This window comes from Mus caroli, chromosome 19 (genome assembly GCF_900094665.2).
Source record: "Mus caroli chromosome 19, CAROLI_EIJ_v1.1, whole genome shotgun sequence".
Classification (NCBI taxonomy): domain Eukaryota; kingdom Metazoa; phylum Chordata; class Mammalia; order Rodentia; family Muridae; genus Mus; species Mus caroli.
Window position 1 is genome coordinate 36899300 of NC_034588.1, and position 18304 is coordinate 36917603.

At 44.4% G+C, this 18304-nt stretch overlaps 2 protein-coding genes across 2 annotated transcripts in view; both read right to left on the reverse strand.

Moving 5' to 3' along the window:
* The window catches only part of LOC110285739 (cytochrome P450 2C70), a 58813-nt gene extending 53905 nt beyond the window's left edge, over window positions 1-4908 (reverse strand). The window contains exon 1 of the mRNA XM_021152121.2: window positions 4738-4908. Within this exon, the coding sequence (XP_021007780.1) occupies window positions 4738-4770 (33 nt within the window). The 5' untranslated portion in view covers window positions 4771-4908. The remainder of the gene's footprint in view (window positions 1-4737) is intronic.
* A 1251-nt stretch (window positions 4909-6159) lies between these two features.
* The window catches only part of Pdlim1 (PDZ and LIM domain 1), a 49194-nt gene continuing 37049 nt past the window's right edge, over window positions 6160-18304 (reverse strand). Inside the window, exons 5-7 of the mRNA XM_021151809.2 lie at window positions 13372-13523; window positions 6960-7077; window positions 6160-6693 (exon numbers count right to left, since the gene is read on the reverse strand). Coding sequence (XP_021007468.1) covers window positions 6507-6693; window positions 6960-7077; window positions 13372-13523 — 457 coding nt within the window. The 3' untranslated portion in view covers window positions 6160-6506. The remainder of the gene's footprint in view (window positions 6694-6959; window positions 7078-13371; window positions 13524-18304) is intronic.

Consider the following 18304-nt stretch of genomic DNA (forward strand, 5'->3'; position numbering starts at 1 on the left):
GCTGAGAAGCACCTGAAAAATGTTCAACATCCTTAATCATCAGGGAAATGCAAATAAAACTACCCTGAAATTCCACCTCACACCAGTCAGAATGGCTAAGATCAAAAATTTAGGTGACAGCAGATTCTGGCAAGGATGTGGAGAATGAGGGACACTCCTCCATTGTTGGTGTGATTTCAAGATGGTACAACCACTCTGGAAATCAGTTTGGCGGTTCCTCAGAAAATTGGACATAGTACTACCGGAAGATCCAGCAATATCTCTCCTGGGCATATACCCAGAAGATGTTCCAACTTGTAATAAGGATACATGCTCCATTATGTTCATAGCAGCCATATTTATAATAGCCAAAAGCTGGAAATAACCCAGATGTCCCTTAACAGAGGAATGGATACAAAAAATGTGGTACATTTACACAATGGAGTACTACTCAGCTATTAAAAACAATGAATTTATGAAACTTTTAGGCAAATGGATGGATCTGGAGGATATCATCCTGAGTGAGGTAACCCAATCTCAAAAGAACACACATGAAATGCATTCACTGATAAGTGGATATTAGCCCAGAAACTTAGTATACCCAAGATACAATTTGCAAAACACATGAAACTTAAGAAGAAGGAAGACCAAAGTGTGGATACTTCGTTCCTTCTTAGAATGTGGAACAAAATACCCATGGAAGGAGTTACAAAGTTCGGAGCAGACCCTGAAGGAATGGTCATCCAGAGACTGCCACGCTTGGGGATCCAACCCATGAACAACCACCAAACCCCGACACCAGATGCCAACAAGAGCCTGCTGACAGGTCTGCCAGTGCCTGGCAAATACATAAGTGGATGCTCACAGTCATCCATTGGATGGGGCACAAGGTCCCCAATGAAGGAGCCAGAGAAATACCCAGGGAGCAGAAGGGGACTGAAGCCCCATAGAAGGAACATCAATATGAACTATCCTGTATCCCCCCAGAGCTCATTGGAACTATACCACCAATCAAAGAAAACACATGGTGGAACTTGTGGCTCTAGCTATATATGTAGCAGAGGATAGCCTAGTCCATCATCAGTGGGAGGAGAGGCCCTTGATTCTGTGAAAGCTCTATGTCCCAGTATAGGGTAATGACAGGACCAGGAATGGAAGTGGGTGGGTTAGGGAGGGGGGGGAAGGGTATAGGGAATTTTCAGAGGGGAAACTAGGAAAGAGGAATAACATTTGAAATGTAAATAAAGAAAATATCTAATTAAAATTAAAAAAAAATGATGACTTCACATATTTTTTAGGCAAGTGGATGGACCTAGAAAATATCCTGAATGAAGTAACCCAGACCCAAAAGGACATTCATGGTATGTACTCAGTGGTAAGTGGATAGTAGCCCAAAAGCTCTAAGTAAGCTGCCTTTTGATTCTCCCACTGTTATCCTATCCTGAAAACTTTAAGATCACTGGGTATGTGAGGTCATGAGCACAAGGAGCCAGGCAGCTGTAGAACAACCTGACCTGCTCCAGCATACTCTCTCATAGTGGGCATCATCCAAGCTGGCAATCTCTGTGTCACCCCAGTGTGTTGATTCTGACAGTGTTCCAAGGTAGGAATATTCCATGCCCACAGCCCCAAGAGATCGTCTCTGTGATAAGATGCAATAATTACAAGATGCAACCATTTTCTCGTTACAGAACCTCCTCGCTTCTCAAACCAAGTATGCACACAGTATGAACTGGAGACCACCTTGGTCAACTGTCTGCAGAGATACTGGTGCAGCAGCTAGAATTGCTACAACTTGCTGGTGGAATTGTGCTACAGATGGACTTCACTTGGGTCCTCGATCCACAGGCGAAACTCGGGTTCCGGTGGTTACAGGCGAGCAAGGAGTTGGCACGGAAAGAGTGACAAACAGACACAGACACAAGGGAGTGCTGTGTCTGGATGTATTTTGTCAAAGTGAGCATCAGTCTTATATAATACAGAGAACAAAGAAGTTAAGTGATACATTAAGACCATCCAAGGTACACTGAAGTTATCTGATGCAAAATTACTTTTACAACAAAACAGAAGAATGCATACTAAAAGCTAAAAGGAACTAACTGGGATAAAAATCAATGTTAGCAACCAGGATCAAAATCAGCCCCAAGGTCAGCTTAATCTTAAACCAGGGCAGGGGCTTCTAGCCCTTGCCATAGTTCCAATTCTACTCTATTGTGTAGTCCACCTTCCCCCTAGGCCATTGTAAATTCCTGTGTATGAGAATGGCTCAGCCATCTATAGTTCTAATTATCTGTTCTAGTTCCTCCTTAGACCACAACCTTCCTTCTTCCTAGGTCATTGTAAATTCCTGTGTAGGGTAGTGACTCAGCTATCCATGCCCAGGGTTGGCTCAAGGACTGCCTAGGACATTGGAACACTGGTGAAGAATCTAACTTCAACTCAATCCTTAGAGGCGCTTAAAATAAAGCAATATTGAGGGAAAGCACACAAGTCCATTTACCGCCTAAAGCAAGGACAGATTTGGAGCATTTGTTATTACAGGATGCCACAGTTCCAAGAGACTACGTTTCCATGAACGTTTCGCCTCAGGACTGCACCCAGACTTTTGGGCCTGTCACTCGGGTCACTACTGGAGTGGATGTGGCAGAATTGTCCAGAGTTCATTGCCATTTCCCAGCACTTCTTCTTGTAACATGAACCAGAATGGGAACAGAGATCAGTGATAGAGCACTTGTCTAACAAACACAAGCCCTGGGTTTGACCCCAGCAGTGCAAAATAAGTAAACATATTACTGAAAACTTAATTCCAGAACCTTGAATCTTCTAAGAATGACAAAACTACGCCATTTCAAACCCATCCCTTGGTTTATTGATGCATGCATTTATTTGTGGCTATGATTCTTATAGATTTTGAAGAGTATTTCTTTATTTGGAGCACTGGGCTTTTGCAGGGCATTTTGTTATGCAAGGGGAAATGAGATATTTCAAACTTTCTTATTAAACATCATAGTATTTGTCTCATTGGACAAAGAACTGAGTAGATGCGTAGATGCTATGCCAATCACTGAGTATGCTTATGACAACTGGAAAGGTCAGGAAAATATCCGCTGGTCCCTATATTCACTCGCTCTAACAGAGAGGCCGTGTTGTTTTGGACCTATGAGCATCAACATATCTCAACCTGGATCCAACCAACAGTTTCCAGAAATATCTTCTTTTTATTAATCATTCCATTTGTTTACATCTCAAATGATATCCCACTTCCCAGTTACCCCTCCACAAGCCCCCCATCCTACAAACTCACTCTCCTCCCTCCCCTTTGTCCCACCCACCCACCCATCCTCTCCCACCTCACCACTCCAGCATTCCCCCACGCTGAGGTATCAAATCTCCACAGGACCAAGGGTCTCTACTCTCATTGATGTCAGACAAGGCCATTCTCTCCTACCTATGTATCTAGAGCCATGGATCCCTCCCTGTACACTCCTTAGTTGGTGGTCTAGTCCCTGGAAGCACTGCATGATCTGACCAGCTGATGTTGTTCTTCCTATGGGGTTGCAATCCCCCTCAGCAACTCCAATCCTTCTGCCATCTCCCCCACCAGGGTCCCTGAACTCAGTCTGATGGTTGGCTCCAAACATCCACATCTGTATTGGTCAGATGCTGGCTGAACCTCCCAAGGAGCAGTCATATCAGGTTCCTGTCAGCAAGTGACTCTTGCCAATGGCAACATTGTCGGGTTTGGTGTCTGAAGACAGGATGGATCCCCAGATGGGGCAGTCCCTGGATGGCCCTTCCTTCAGTCTCTGTTCCACATTTTGTCCCTGTTCTTCCTTTGGACAGGAACATTTCTGGGTTAAAAACTTTGAGATGGGTGTATGGCCCCATCCCTCAACTTGGGGCCATGACTATCTACTGGAAGTGGTCTCTACAGGTTCTATCTCCCCTTCTCTGCTAAAATCATCCCCGTTGAGTCCTAAGAGCCTCTTGTTTCCCTAGTGTCTGGGACCCTCCAGTGGCTATCCCCAGTTCCTCATTACCCCTCCCCCCCATATACTTTTTATTCAATTTCCTGACCCCCTGTACCTCTCTCCTGCCCCCTTCAGTCCTCCAGTACCTGATAATCCCCACCTCTTATATTCTCCCCCTCTTCTCTTCCTGCCAGGTCACCCTTCCCTCCACCTCCCTTGATCATCCTGTTCCCCCCTCAATGCAGGACTGAAGCATCCACACCCTGGTCTTCCTTCCTCCTAAGCTCCATATGGTCTGTGGGTTGTATTATGGGTATTATGAGTTTGGGGGCTAATATCCACTTATCACTGAGTACATACCACATGCATTCTTTTGTATCTGTGTTCTGCCTCCCCATGACTTAACTATACAAGAAAATGGCCAAGGATTCTGTGCTCACTAGTTTTATGCTTGTCAACTTGACACAAACCAGTTAGTTTTAGTCTTGTCAACTTGACACAAACTAGTTTTATATGAGAAGAGAGAACCACAATTGAGATTATACCTCCATAAAATAGCCTGCTTTAGTATTTAGTGCACTTTCTTATTTTTTATCTTTTGGCTGTTAATTCATTTTATTAATTAATTATTGATTGATGTAGAAGGCCCAGACCTTAGGGGTAGTGGCACCCCTGACTCCCGGTCCTTGGTGCTATAAGAAAGCAGGCTGAACAAACCACAGCAAGCACGCCTATAAGTAGCATTCCTCCCTGACCTCCACACCAGCTCCTGCCTTCAGGTACCTACCTTGTTTAAGTTCCTGCCCTGACTCCCTTCCATGAAGAACTGTGTGGTGGTTTGCCATGCATGTCTGTACCTCTCTTGGAGTCAGGCCTGTTACACAGCAGGCTGGCCTGGAGAAAGGGAAGCTTAGCTGGTGGGTCAGGGTGGATGCAGGCAGGATCTTGACCAGCGGTCACTGACGTTAACGCACATAGGATAAACAAAACAAAACAAACAAAACTGCTTGCCCTGATGATGCAGCATAATGGAAAAAGGGGGGAAAAAAAGCCAAAACAGGCTGCTCGTCAGGAGCTTTGCCCTTTTGGAGTACAACCAAGAACAAGCAACAGGAACAAAGAACACTCTTCCAGGAACAGCTTTTGAGAACTGGTTTAGTTTATTGCAGGGAAATGGCTATTTAAACCTTTGTGGGGGATGAGTAGGGGCTTTAGGGAGAATGTACATCATTGACCAGGTGCTGGGGATGCCTCATTTGCATAAGGGAGAATTCCAGATGCTGCTGAAAATGACCTACTACCCATATCTGAGCTCTCTGCCACTGATGGTCTTGCTTCTGAGATAGCACGCCTCCGCGGTCTGGAAAAGGATGGTAGAAGCATACTCTAAGATGAACTGGAGGAGCTACCTACCTGTTATTTGGGAAATGTGGTGATGAAAATTAGAATGCCTCCCCCCCCCCCCCACAGGCTCGCTTGTTTCACTATTCCAAACTTAGTAGAACTGTTTTGAGAAAGATTAGTAGATACGGTCTTGTTGGAAGAAGTGTGTCACTGAGAACAGGCTTTGAGGTTTCAAAAGACTCACACCATCTACAGTGTGTCTGTCTTTCTGTCTCGTGCATGTGGACTAAGACACAAGCTCTTAGTTTGTTCCTTCACTCGCCATCATGGGCTCTCAGCCCCTGAAACCGTAAGCTAAGTCAAATGCTTTCTTCTATAAGTTGCCTGGGTCATGGTGTTTTCTCACCGTAATAGAAAAGTTTCTAAAACAGGAAGTTTTATTCCCTCAAACTCCAAGACAATTTCTCTAAAACAGAACCAAACAAGATATAATAGGGTGGTGGTATGAATGACAGTGGCCCCTCCACAGGCAGTGAACACTTGGTCCCCAGTTGGTGGTGCTACGGCACTTGCTGTCATGCCTCCCTACCAAGACTGTAAGCCCAAATGAACTAGTTCTTCTATAAGTTGCCTTCATCACGTTTTACCACAGCAACAGAAAAATAACTAAGAATATTTGCTGTTCTCAATGATGCTTAGAGCAAGTCACAAAGATGAAAAGGAACACAGCTTGCTCATAGTAGTTTTCTCATGCCTGGGAAAAGCCTGACATCTCTCACAACCGTAGAAACCAAACCTAATAGAGACTCCAAATTTCATGAGACAGGACATAGAACACAGGCAGAGTCAACTAAGAGGTCACACATTGCTTTAAAGTCTAAATTTATTAAGTAAAACCAAGTAACATCAGAGATACTACATTTGGCTTTGTTCCAATGTGACCAACGTCCATTTGCAGCAGAGAAGACTCCAAGTGAAGAAGGTGCATTGAGGTGTGGGTGAAGGGACAGGGACAAAACCATCTCCCAATAATGTAAAAGCAGATGTCACACTGCCAGTGGGAGTCAGTCAGCACAGAAGAAACCCAATGTTTATTGCGCATGACTAACACTAAGTAAGCACAGGACTGTCAGGGAGGAGAGAGCCAGAATATTCCGAGAACTAGGTGCAGCAGGCTGGCTGGAGGGCAGTAGACAGGGCAGGTCCTCTCCATCACTCGCGGAACACTGTGACCACATCATAGCCCTCAGGTGGTGTGACCCGCTCCCGGGCATGCTTTTCACAGTAAATCTGATCCTCTACAAAGAAGTGGCCCTTCTGTTTCAAGTTGATGCCACAGTCGGTGCACACATAGCATTCAGGGTGGCGATGGTGATCCCTCAGCTTCACAAACACACCACTGCAGGAGAGAGGAAGAATGGGTCTCCATTAGTCACACTAGGGCTCTGTACTGTCCTTTCTGAGGTGAGGTCTGGGGTTTCTTCAGAGACCCTACAGCAGGCCTCTGGATTGTGAATGGGAAGACTCATCATTCTAAAAGCCTCTATCATGTCAAGATAAAAGTTCTGCGTATTCTGATCGATCTGTTGACTTTACGCAACACCCAGCAACTCCCACGCTTTCATGGTTTGTCCACTCTCTAACACCAGCGAAGCCAATACTCACACAATACCAGTTCCACATTTGTCACAGATGGGCAGCTTCTGAGCATTTCCAACAGATGCAGCCACTTTGGTGACTGGAGCTTTAACACTTCTAAATCCTGATGGCTTGTTGGGATCCCCTAAAGGGAGAAAAAATACACCAGGTTAGCCAGGAAGTAAAGAATGAAGTCAGTATTACTGGGCTCTCTCAGAACCACCTGTGTATATCTGTATGTTCAAGTCAAGACACTGCTATCAGGATCTGCAAGACTGGGCAAGTTCCTTGGCATTTTGCAGTCTTGTTTGTTTGTTTGTTTGTTTTTGTTTTTTGTTCTTTGTTTTTCGAGACAGGGTTTCTCTGTATAGCCCTGGCTGTCCTGAAACTCACTTTGTAGACCAGGCTGGCCTTGAACTCAGAAATCCTCCTGCCTCTGCCTCCCAAGTGGTGGGATTAAAGGAGTGCACCACCACGCCCTGCCCAGGAGACCTTCTTGCTTTCTATTGGAAGAAGTCAACTTTCCCAGTTTCTGTAATTATAGCATTTTTATATTAAGTTGACTATTTATTAAAATGTTATATTAAAATTTGCTATGCTTAATTTTTTTGTTTTTGATGGTTCAGTGTTCAAAAACACTGGTTGTTCTTCCGGACAATCCAGATTCAATTCCTAGCATCCTCTCAGTGATTCACAGCTGTCTGTCACTCCAGTTCTGGGGGATCTGATACCTTCTTCTAGAATCCTTGGGTACCATGCACACACCAAAGCATAGAAATAAATGCAGGCAAAACACCCATACACATAAAGTTTTTAATTAAAAAAAATTACATTCACTTTGTGTGTGTGAGAGAGTGTGTGTGTGTGTGTGTGTGTGTATCTGTGTATGCTCAGGCACACAGGTAGGTATGTGCATGCCATACTGTACTGAGGGAAGAGCAGTCAAAGGACAACTTGCAGAAGTTGGTTTTCTTCTACTGCTGTGTGGGTTCTGGGGTTCAAACTCAGGTTTGGCAACAAGCCTCTTTGCCCAATGAGCCATCTCACCATTACTGAAATGTTTGGAATTGAGCAGAAGGCCTCACACATGCTAGGAAAGTACCCTACCGAGCTGAATTAAACTCCCAGCCAATTATTGAGGTTTTTATTAATGATCCCTGTGGTGTTTGGTTGGTTGGTTGAATGACTGATTTTTTTTTTTTTTATTTTTAATTTAACGGTCTCTCCTTGTAGCCCTACTTGTCACTATGGAACTCACTATGTAGAACTCACAGAGATCTGAATGCTTCTGGCTCCCACATGCTGGGATTGAAACTAAGTGCCACCACACAATCCCCTTTAGCTTTTTATCAAAGGCAAATACTACACCTCACCCAACCTCAGCCCTACGTGAAGGCATCTCAGAAGGGGTAGAGCAAGCAGCTGCTCCAGGCGTTCTGTCTCAAGCATAGCAAACAGGCTTCCTCAGTTTATGGCTGAAGGTGCTTGGCTGCCTGTCCTGCACATGTGGACAGTGTGGGCAGGCAAACCGACTACTGGGAGAACCAACTCAGCAAAGGGCGGGCTCTCAAATATGAGCTATCCTCTTCTCATAGATCTATCAGTCAACTGGAAAACCACCAGGAAATAATAGAAAGTGCAGAATGGTAGAAGGAGAGAAGGCAGGGAGAGATGAAATTCCTCCTTGTTAGGAGAAGCCATATCCTTTTCTGGAACTAAAAGGCTGAAACTGGGAGCACTAGAGCTGTGCTGAGGCAGCCCTCATTCTCAAGCCTACACTGCCACCTGCTGGCTGTGGGTTGTTTTCTCTCACTTGGAAAGCCAACCCTGGAAATTGCCACTCTGTTTATTACTGGTCTCCAAACACCTAGAAATAGCCCCCAAATATCTCCTCTTCCAGGAAACCCTTCGTCCCAAGTTTCCTTTGTCTGTTTCTGAAGAGAAATGAAAATCAGCTAATTAACATACCGCTATTTTTCTATGCATTTCACTGACCAATAGTCTTCCGTGGCTCCACCATGCCCACAGAATCAAGGCCAAGGTCTTAACAACGACAGTTCTCTAGAACCTGACTCCAGGTCATCTGAGGATCCTGGAACCCTGACAGCAGCTGGCATGAACCTAGGGGTTTGCTCACTACATCCCCAGGTTCTTCATCTGAGGGCGCCTCCAGCCAGCACTGTTTCCTCCATGTTCCATACATACCTCCACCCTTTCTAGCTATCCTTCTACTGACAGAGGAATGGACAAACTAAAGGTGATATATAGAGACAATAGGATATGATTATAGCTTTAAAGGGACAGGAAGGGGCCAATGTGGTGGTTCAGAGGGTAAGCCTGAGAATAATCCCTAGATCCCCACATGGTAGAGAACCAAATTCCAGAAGTTGTTCTCTGACTTCCATATGTCCACTGTGCACATGGGCACCCCAGAAACACACACACACACACACACACACACACACACACACGTACGTACACACACACACACACATACACACACACACTCAATATATAAATGGACAAATAAATGTGATTTAAAATTTTAAGGAAAGGAGGTCTGAGGTGTGCTACAACATACATAGAGTATGAGTTTATAAGCCCATCACAAAAGGGGGAAATTTTTTTTTCTTTGCTCTGTATGTTTAGTGTTTTGATTAGTACGTGGCAGGGGAGGGGACTTTTTTCTTTTATGTGTATTTTGCAGTTAAAACAAGCTGAAGGCTTCCTTTGCCTACAAATGTTACAATGTGTCCGGAGCAAGACAACACGAGAGAAAAGCAGAGGATGACCTGAATTCGTAAGGACAACCCGCTCTGATGGAATTTTCTGAGGTTTATCACCAACACTGTTCAACCAAGCCTTGTACGTGCACCTGGCTGCACTGAGCACTTCACAGACAAATTTTTCCCATAATCCCTCCAACAGCCGTGTCACCGTGTGGTTTCCCCGTGGGTTGCATATAGAGATCATAGAGACTAGCAACCTGCCCAAGGACTCGTGGCTCAAGGTGGACGATGGATGCCAGTGTTCCCACCCACAGACTTTTCTCAGAACGACAGGCATCTGACAATCACATTGGCCCTTTCTTAACCCTGGCTAGTGACCCGGGCATTGACCTATCAACCTCAGGGAAAACAGGCTTCTGGACTCTCTCAAAGGGAATGTTTTTAGTCAAATAATAAACCCAGGTTACACAAGAGGGTACAGCCAGGTAACCAGGTAAATCCCGGTCAATAAAATGTAAGTATAGTATACATACTATATATATATAGGTATATAGGTAGTGTGTATAAAGAAGGGAAATGGCTCACCTAAAAGGGGAACTCTATATTTAGACTTGACCCCTTACTTCCTCTCTGCGCCTGGAAGTATGTGTGATGACCAGGGCTCCAGCTGACAGGAGAATTGTGACCATGGAAGCTATGGGTTTGGGTTACTGGGGTAGAAGATAAAAGGAGGTCTTGATACTGTATGGGTTCACAGCCCCATGATCGTGTCCTTATCTGTGAGTTCTAATGGGTTTTCTGGCACAGTCTGTGTCGGACTGTAGGCTCAGACAGGCTGACATTGTCCACCTTAACTGAAGTTTCCCCTCCTTACGCAAGGTAAAGTCACCTACACCTTGTCGTGTGTTCTGACAGACCTAACATACCTATAGGCTAGATCTCAAGTTGCGCGTGAGTCGGGACTAATAGTGGAGTTTAAGCAAAGTCTCGCTAGCTCTAGCTCATGTTTTACTAGAACAACACTGTTCAGCATAAAAGAAGCACATGGTTTATACTTTCTTGTGGGTGTGAACTGCCGCTCTCTACAGAATCCATACCACAGAGGAGACTCAGAGTGTAGCCAGATAAGTTCACTCCCTAGGTATCTCTCACTGGAGCACCCATAGGTAGGCACTGTGGGGAAAGAGAGAATACACAGCAGAAGGTCAGCTAGGTCCCTGAGTCCTAGGGAAGGGGACAGAGCATTGAGGAGTAGACATCATAGAGACCAGATAAGTATACAAAATCAGCTCTCCCATCAGGAACAGGGGCTGCTGACGGAAGGTTCCTGGGATTCTGACAAATCTGAAGGCTTGCTAGACAAAGCAATTATGAGAGGAGAAACATTTCTGCCTTTTACCAATCTCAGAACATTCCTCAGTGACTGAACAAAGCCCTAGGTAGTAATGTCTCCAAGGAGAGCTGTCTTCTGAGACCAGCAGATGCACTGGAATTCATGAGTGGGCAAGCAAAGCTTATCTGGAACCTTCTGGTGAAGTGCCAGCATCACGGCAACTGGGGAGTGCTTACTGTGGTCATAGCAATGGTCGTGCTGCACACGTGTCTGAGCCTAGAGGACAGGTCAGAAACTAGCCTAGGGTTAAGGTGGCTACCCTGGGGCCTCTCTTGAGGTCACTAGCCAGGGTTAAGAAAGAGCTGTTGTGCCAGGCAGTGGTGGCGCATGCCTTTAATCCCAGCACTTGGGAGGCAGAGGCAGGTGGATTTCTGAGTTTAAGGCCAGCCTGGTCTACAGAATAAGTTCCGGGGCAGCCAAGGCTATACAGAGAAGCCTGTCTAAAAAAAAAAAAAAAAAAAATTTGATTGTTGAAAGGCCATCTGCCCTAAGGCAAGAACAAACTCAGGGGACCCACTGGGAAGGAAGGTCCCCAGCTTCGGTGGTTTACAGATCCATTTTCCTTCTGTGGCCTCTAGAAGTTCTTCCTCACCTGTCACCTTGGTGTGTGAATGAGAAGAGCTCTCACAGGGTCACACTGACTGCACCCTTAGCTCCCTAATACATGCAAGGCTGGAAACAGCTGGCCAGATGCAAAGCTCTTAAAACAACTCCTACATGCCACAAGGGATTGATATCTAGAATAGCCAATAAACTCAAAATATCAAACACCGAGAACAAAACCCCCACCATCCAATGAATGAATACATGAGCCACAGAACAGACTGCCAGTAGGACAGGAAATGGTGCTGAGCATCCGTGGTCATCAGGGAAATGAAAATTAAAACCATGACGAGGTTGCCTCCCATCTCTCTCAGAGTGGTTGTTTGTATAAAAACAAGCAACATCAGATGCTGACAAGAATGTACAAAAGGACCCTTGCACACACTGCTGGTGGGAATGAAAATGGAGGCAGCTGCTATTGAAATCCATAATCAGTATGAAGGTCCCACAAAAAAAAAAAAAAGAAAAGAAAAGAACACATGAAAGGAAAGTCAACATAGCAGATACTTGGTCATTTATGTGTATTGTGACACTGCAAGATTAATAGCCAACTTATAGAGTCAACCAGATGTCCATTAATAGATGGATGGGTAAAGAAAGCATGGTACATGTGAATGACTGAATGACTGGAGGGTGTGAGGGCAGGAGAGATAGTAAGGGATGAATACGGTCCAAGTAAAAGATATATTTGAATGAAAAATGTCATTATAAAACCTATCACTCACTGGGCAGTGATTAACGGGTCACACTTTCAAACCCAGCACTTGGGAGGCAGAGGTAGGCAGATCTCTGTAGGTTTGAGGTCAGCCTGATCTACACAGTGAGTTCCAGGACAGCCAAGGCTACACAAAAAGACACTCAAAAAAACATCACTTTTTATAATGAATCTACAGCAATAGAAAATCGGGGCTGGAGAGATAGCTCAGTGCTACGCTTGCAGAGGACAGAGTTGAGTCCCCGGCACCAATATGATGACCCACAACTGCCTGTGACTCCAGCTCCAGAGGATCTGACACCCCTCCTTGCCTCCCCAGTCACCCATATACACATATATAAATAAAGATAAAACAGATCCCTTTTTAAAAATTCAAACCTGTGAAGAAGAGTGGGCAACTAGGACTGGCCAGATGGCCCCATGGTTAAAAGTAGTTGTTGCAGAGGACTTGGGTTCAGTCCCCAGCACCCACACAATGACTCATAATCACTCATAACTACAGCTCTCTTCTGGCCTCTGCAGATACGGTGTGCATACAGAAAATAGATATACACACAGGTAAAGCAACCATATGTGTAAAATAAAAGTAAATATTTTTAAGACTGAGCCAGAAAATATAATCCAGAGGGGCACTCTTGTCCCTTCCCCTACTACCAACATTCCCACCCACCTCCACCCAGTAACCCCTCACCCCACGTGCTGGAAGTGGAATCCAGGGCTTTATGCATATTATATAGTTCTACTTTAAGCATTCTACAACCGATCTGCACCTGAGCCCTCTTTCTCCCTCCTCTCCTCTTTTCAATAAGTGATTCACATTTTTAAAAAGTCAATGCCAAGCCAGAAGTGGTAGTGTGTGCTCATGTAACCTCAGGCTCTGGGGAAGATGGCAAGCTCTAGGCTGCACAGGAAGACCCAGCCTTTCACAGCAAGCCTTTCTCTAGTGTGGTGCTCATCCGTGCTCCAGCAGAGACAGACTCTCTCCACAGGGCCCCTTACCTTTCCCATCTGACTCCAGGATCTCCTGCAGAACCAGGAAGGATGTGGACTGTTTGGGGGGCTCGTGTAATTCTTGCTTCTCCTGAAGCATCTTGTAAACTTCAGAGTCCTTGTCAATGATAAGGCTGCCGGAGGGATGAGGCTGAACCACGCTAAAAAGAACATTTGGAAAGCCATCAGAACAACGGTGAAAAAGTTAGTCCCAAAACTTCACCAGGTACTTCCTTCCAAGCAAACACATACTGCTTGAAAGAATGGTCAGTGATTATCCCATGACTCCAACTCCTCTGACAATGTTGCAGTGGGTCCTGGTAAGCAAAGCTGGCTGCTACTTCAATACCGTAAGAGGCTATTTTCCCAAATAGTCTCGTAATTCAATTACATTTTGGCTTACTCCCACAGATGGGGACTTCTTTCCCTTTTTTTTAAATTACATAGTCAACATTATGTCAAGAGAAAAATTTGAAGAGGAAAAATGTCAACCGCAACCCAACCACTAAAACTCAGCTGAGTCCCCTTGCAGGGGGGAGGTACATGCATTCCTCGCATGAGCAGAAACCTCATCTTTTCATTCCTGATGTCAAAGTGCTTCTCACGCTTCCAGATGCTCCTCGCCATTCAGAATGGAACTCTCCGGCCTCTGTGCCTCTAGCTGGAGGCAGCAGCCTTGGCCTGCCCCATTCACAGGGATTGTAGAGAGAAGGAAAAGTTCACAGGCTTTACAATGTGAAGGTTCAGACCCTGGGGGCCAGGCAAGCCAGACCATGCCTCCCACTCCTTCCTCCATTACTTTGCATGCCCAAGACAAGCTGAGGCAGGCAGTACTATGATGCTGGGCTTTTTTTTTTTTTTTCACTAAGCCACAGCTTACACTGCCTGGCCACACTGGCCACAGAGAAATGGTAGAAGGGAGGTAGCCCTTCAATGGCAGACTGTCCTTACCCAGACTCCTCTCAAATTCCCAGCTCCCCTGCATGATTATGCCACACCATGGTATACCAGCAAGACCCACCAGCTGTGTAACCTGCCTCTCTGCTGCCTTGCGACAGAGGTCAGAGGTGGATTTCCAATGAATTAGGAATTTCACACTGTGGCTCAATGCAACCTCCTCATCTGACCTAGAACCAAATATTTAGCTTTTATAAACAAAACGCAAGTTTATTCAAGTTCAACACCTTTGGAATAAATGTTCATTTCATAAAGGCCTTTGAAGATAAGGCCTTTTCTCAGAACAGCTATCCAGCTATGACTGGACCAGCCAGCCTCATTCTAGACAAAGTTCTTACTGATCCTTCTGCCTGTGCTGTGACCCCCATGTATTTCCAGAGAACCCTGAACCCTGCTACACACAAGGTGTATTCCTTGGAGAGGATTTACTGACCCTGACTTAACAACAGTACCACACATACCTGTCCTCTACCCTCTAACTCACTCTCCTCCCGCATACTCTACTTGGATTTTTTCTTTTTAATTTTTGGCTCCCCCAGGAGGTAAACAGGCATATTGCCTTGCTCTCTGTAAGTGCCCAGGTCTGTCTCAGGACGTAGCCCAGACTCGGATCCAGCACCAGGTAAGTCAGTAAGCATCAACGCCACTCCCTCCTTGCTATGATCGCCATGATCCTGTGAGCTCACCCTGAAGCAATGCAGGGCTGTGGAGGACCCACCTTCTGAACCCACACATGCTCTTTCCTCTCATTTGCATAACTTGTTTAGAAGCTGCCTGAAAGACATACTGTGCCCAGAAGGAGCAAGCACAAAGATCAGATGACCTACCAGTGGCGGTTACTATCAATGTGTGTAGATAGATCTGTACAAACAAACACAAATGCACAAGCTGAAGTTGCTGAGCTATGAACTCTCACCCTCCACACCACTGAGAGCAAAGAAATTACAGCCATTGAATCTATTCACTCATTTCCTACCCACCATTGTGCAATTGGTTCATGGTCCAATTTGAAGAGAAAAAAGTATGTTTTCTATGGTAATTTCCTCTAAGTTACTACCCCTTTCCTGGTCATCTCTCCCTCGCTGTCCTTTTTCTCTCCTCTGAGACAAGATGTAGGGAAGACAGGACAGCCTGCTGGAACATTTATATACTCAGGCTCCAAGCGAAAGACTCAAACACAGGAATAAAGCCCCAGGTAGGTTTCCCTTGGACTCCAAACATATTCTGATAACAAAGAAAACAAGGTCCACAAAGGGTGACATAGGCTCTGCTACTACTGGATAAGGCTGGTGCTGGCTGCACCTGCCACCTTTGATTTGCAATGGCTGGATAGAAGCAGCCACCCTTGTGTAACCTGCCCATGGCAGCTGGTCTCTATCTACCCTTGTCTGTCTCCCTTCCCTTGCAGCAAAACGTGGGGCAGGTTGAATGGCCACCTGGTGGAGTCAAACCAGAGTCTTCTACCATCTCAATTCCATCCTTTTTGATACTTGAGTTTTGGGCTTGGAATCTCACCATAATAAGCACATTACATTATTATTTCTTAATCTTTTTCCTATTGCTCTTAGGACTATTTTAAAATCAAGATCAGGCCATGGAATGTTTGGGGGATGAATTTTTTTTCTCTTATTTGTTATATGTTATGTCTGGAAGCCACCAAGGGAACACTAAAAATAACAGAACTAAACCACAAGGACATCATACATTCTTCCAGCAAACAGGCTTGGGAATAATGAAAGAAAGAAAAGAAATAGAGGGGGGAGAAAGAAAAGAGAGTGAGAGGGGAGAGACAGAGGGGAGGAAGAAAGGGGAAGGAAGGAAGGAAGGAAGGAAGGAAGGAAGGAAGGAAGGAAGGAAGGAAGGCAGGCAGGGAGGGAGGGAGGGAGGGAGGGAGACCAATTTACCATTTATTTCCAAATAATATGACAGCATTTTTTATATGCTGTGAATTTTATGAAGTATTCTCAATCTGAATTACCCTAACCAAAAGACAGTCAACCTAATTCAAAAAACAACACAAGACTCTAAAATCCTAAGACTTAGATATTAGGCTATAAGATATTAACACCTAATATAAAAAAAGTAATTGGGATTAAAGCACGCATAAGAAATGGAGCAAAAAAGATTCCTATTTGTGTATATAAAAAGGCCTGCACTCTCAGGACTCTGGAGGCTGAGACAAGAGGCTCAAGAGTTCATGATTAGCCTGGGCTACATAATAAAGGTGCATACTTCAGAGAGATCAGCTTACTCTACCTATTCTCTTCCCTGTAACAAACTGAAGCAAGTATTTCCTGACTTAGTGAAGTAAATATTATACTAATATAAAATAAGGTGGCAGTATTTAAAAAGAAAACAATAGGTGATATTCCCTCATAAAGATGTAAATTCCATAGCAAATAAAATTCAGCAATATATAAAACGAATTACATGTCACAGACAAGTCGTCAAGGTGCTATAGACAATATCGGCAGATTTGCAAAAATTCTTTTGAATACACAGTGAATTCCAGGACAGCCTGGTCTATGTAGCAAGACTTTACTTCAATATAACTAAAACTAAAAATAACTAAACAGTCAGAAAAATAGAACTAGAGAGAACGTCCCTAGCTCGCTACAGTGCATCTATAGAACCCATAGCATTGTCTAATAGGGAGAAGTGACATGCCACGGTCTCATCCTCTGGCCACTACCCTCCCCACAGTGCTGTAAACTGTAACCACTGCACTATGGGGGGAAAGGGAAACAAATAATAAGGGGCTGGAGAGATGGCTCAGTGGGTAAGAGCACTGACTACTCTTCCAAAGGTCCTGAGTTCAAATCCCAGCAATCACATGGTGGCTCACAACCATCCATAATGAGATCTGATGCCCTCTTCTGGTGTATCTGAAGACAGCTACAGTGTAATAAATAAATACAATAAATAAATAAATCTTTGGGCTGGAGCAAGCAGGGCCAAGCAAACAGGAAAAAAAAATGAAAAAAAAATAATAATAAGGTCCGAGAAGACCACGTGAGAATCACTTACACAACGTGATTGACACATCAAAAATTACATAGAATCTATTTTTTAAAGTCTAGAAGTAATAGATAAACTCAGGCAAAAACACAACAAAATAAACATAAAGGAAAAAAAATTTAATAAAATGTAGGGGGCTGGAAAGATGGCTTAAAGGTTAAGAGCACCGACTGTTCTTCAAGAAATCCCAAGTTCAATTCCTAGGAAACACATGGTGGCTGACAACCATCTAAAACAGAATCCAATGCCCTCTTCTGATGTGTCTGAAGACAGCTACTCATATACATAAAATAAATAAATAAAATAAAATGTGGGGGCTGGATCTGCTCTTCCAAAAGGCTCATGTTTAGATGCCAGCACCCACATGGTGGCTGACAGTCTTCTGTATTCCCAGTTTCAAAGAATCCAGCCCCCCCCTTTTTGGCCTCCACAGATACCAGGCACACATGTGATGCACAAAACATACAGGCAGACAAAACATTTATATACATAAAGTAAAATTTCAAAAATCTTTTAAAAAATTAAATGTGTTTCTTTATGAGCACGCAGACTCTGAAGGCACAATCCTATTTATAGGTGTTCTCAAAGTAGATTAACTTCCTATTTGGATGTAAATCTACCAGTTATGGAACCTGTGTGCTAAGAATGGTGACGCTGGGGCTGGTGAGATGTGTCAGTGGGTAAGAGCACTGACTGCTCTTCCGAAGGTCCTGAGTTCAAATCCCAGCAACCACATGGTGGCTCACAACCACCCGTAATGAGATCTGACTCCCTCTTCTGGAGTGTCTGAAGACAGCTACAGTGTACTTATGTATAATAATAAATAAATCGTTGGGACAGAGTGAACAGGGTCCTAAAAAGTCGATTCCCAACAACCACATGAAGGCTCACAACCATCTGTTCAGCTACAGTGGACCCATATACATAAAATAAATTAAATAAGTCTTTAAAAAAAAAAAAAAAGAAG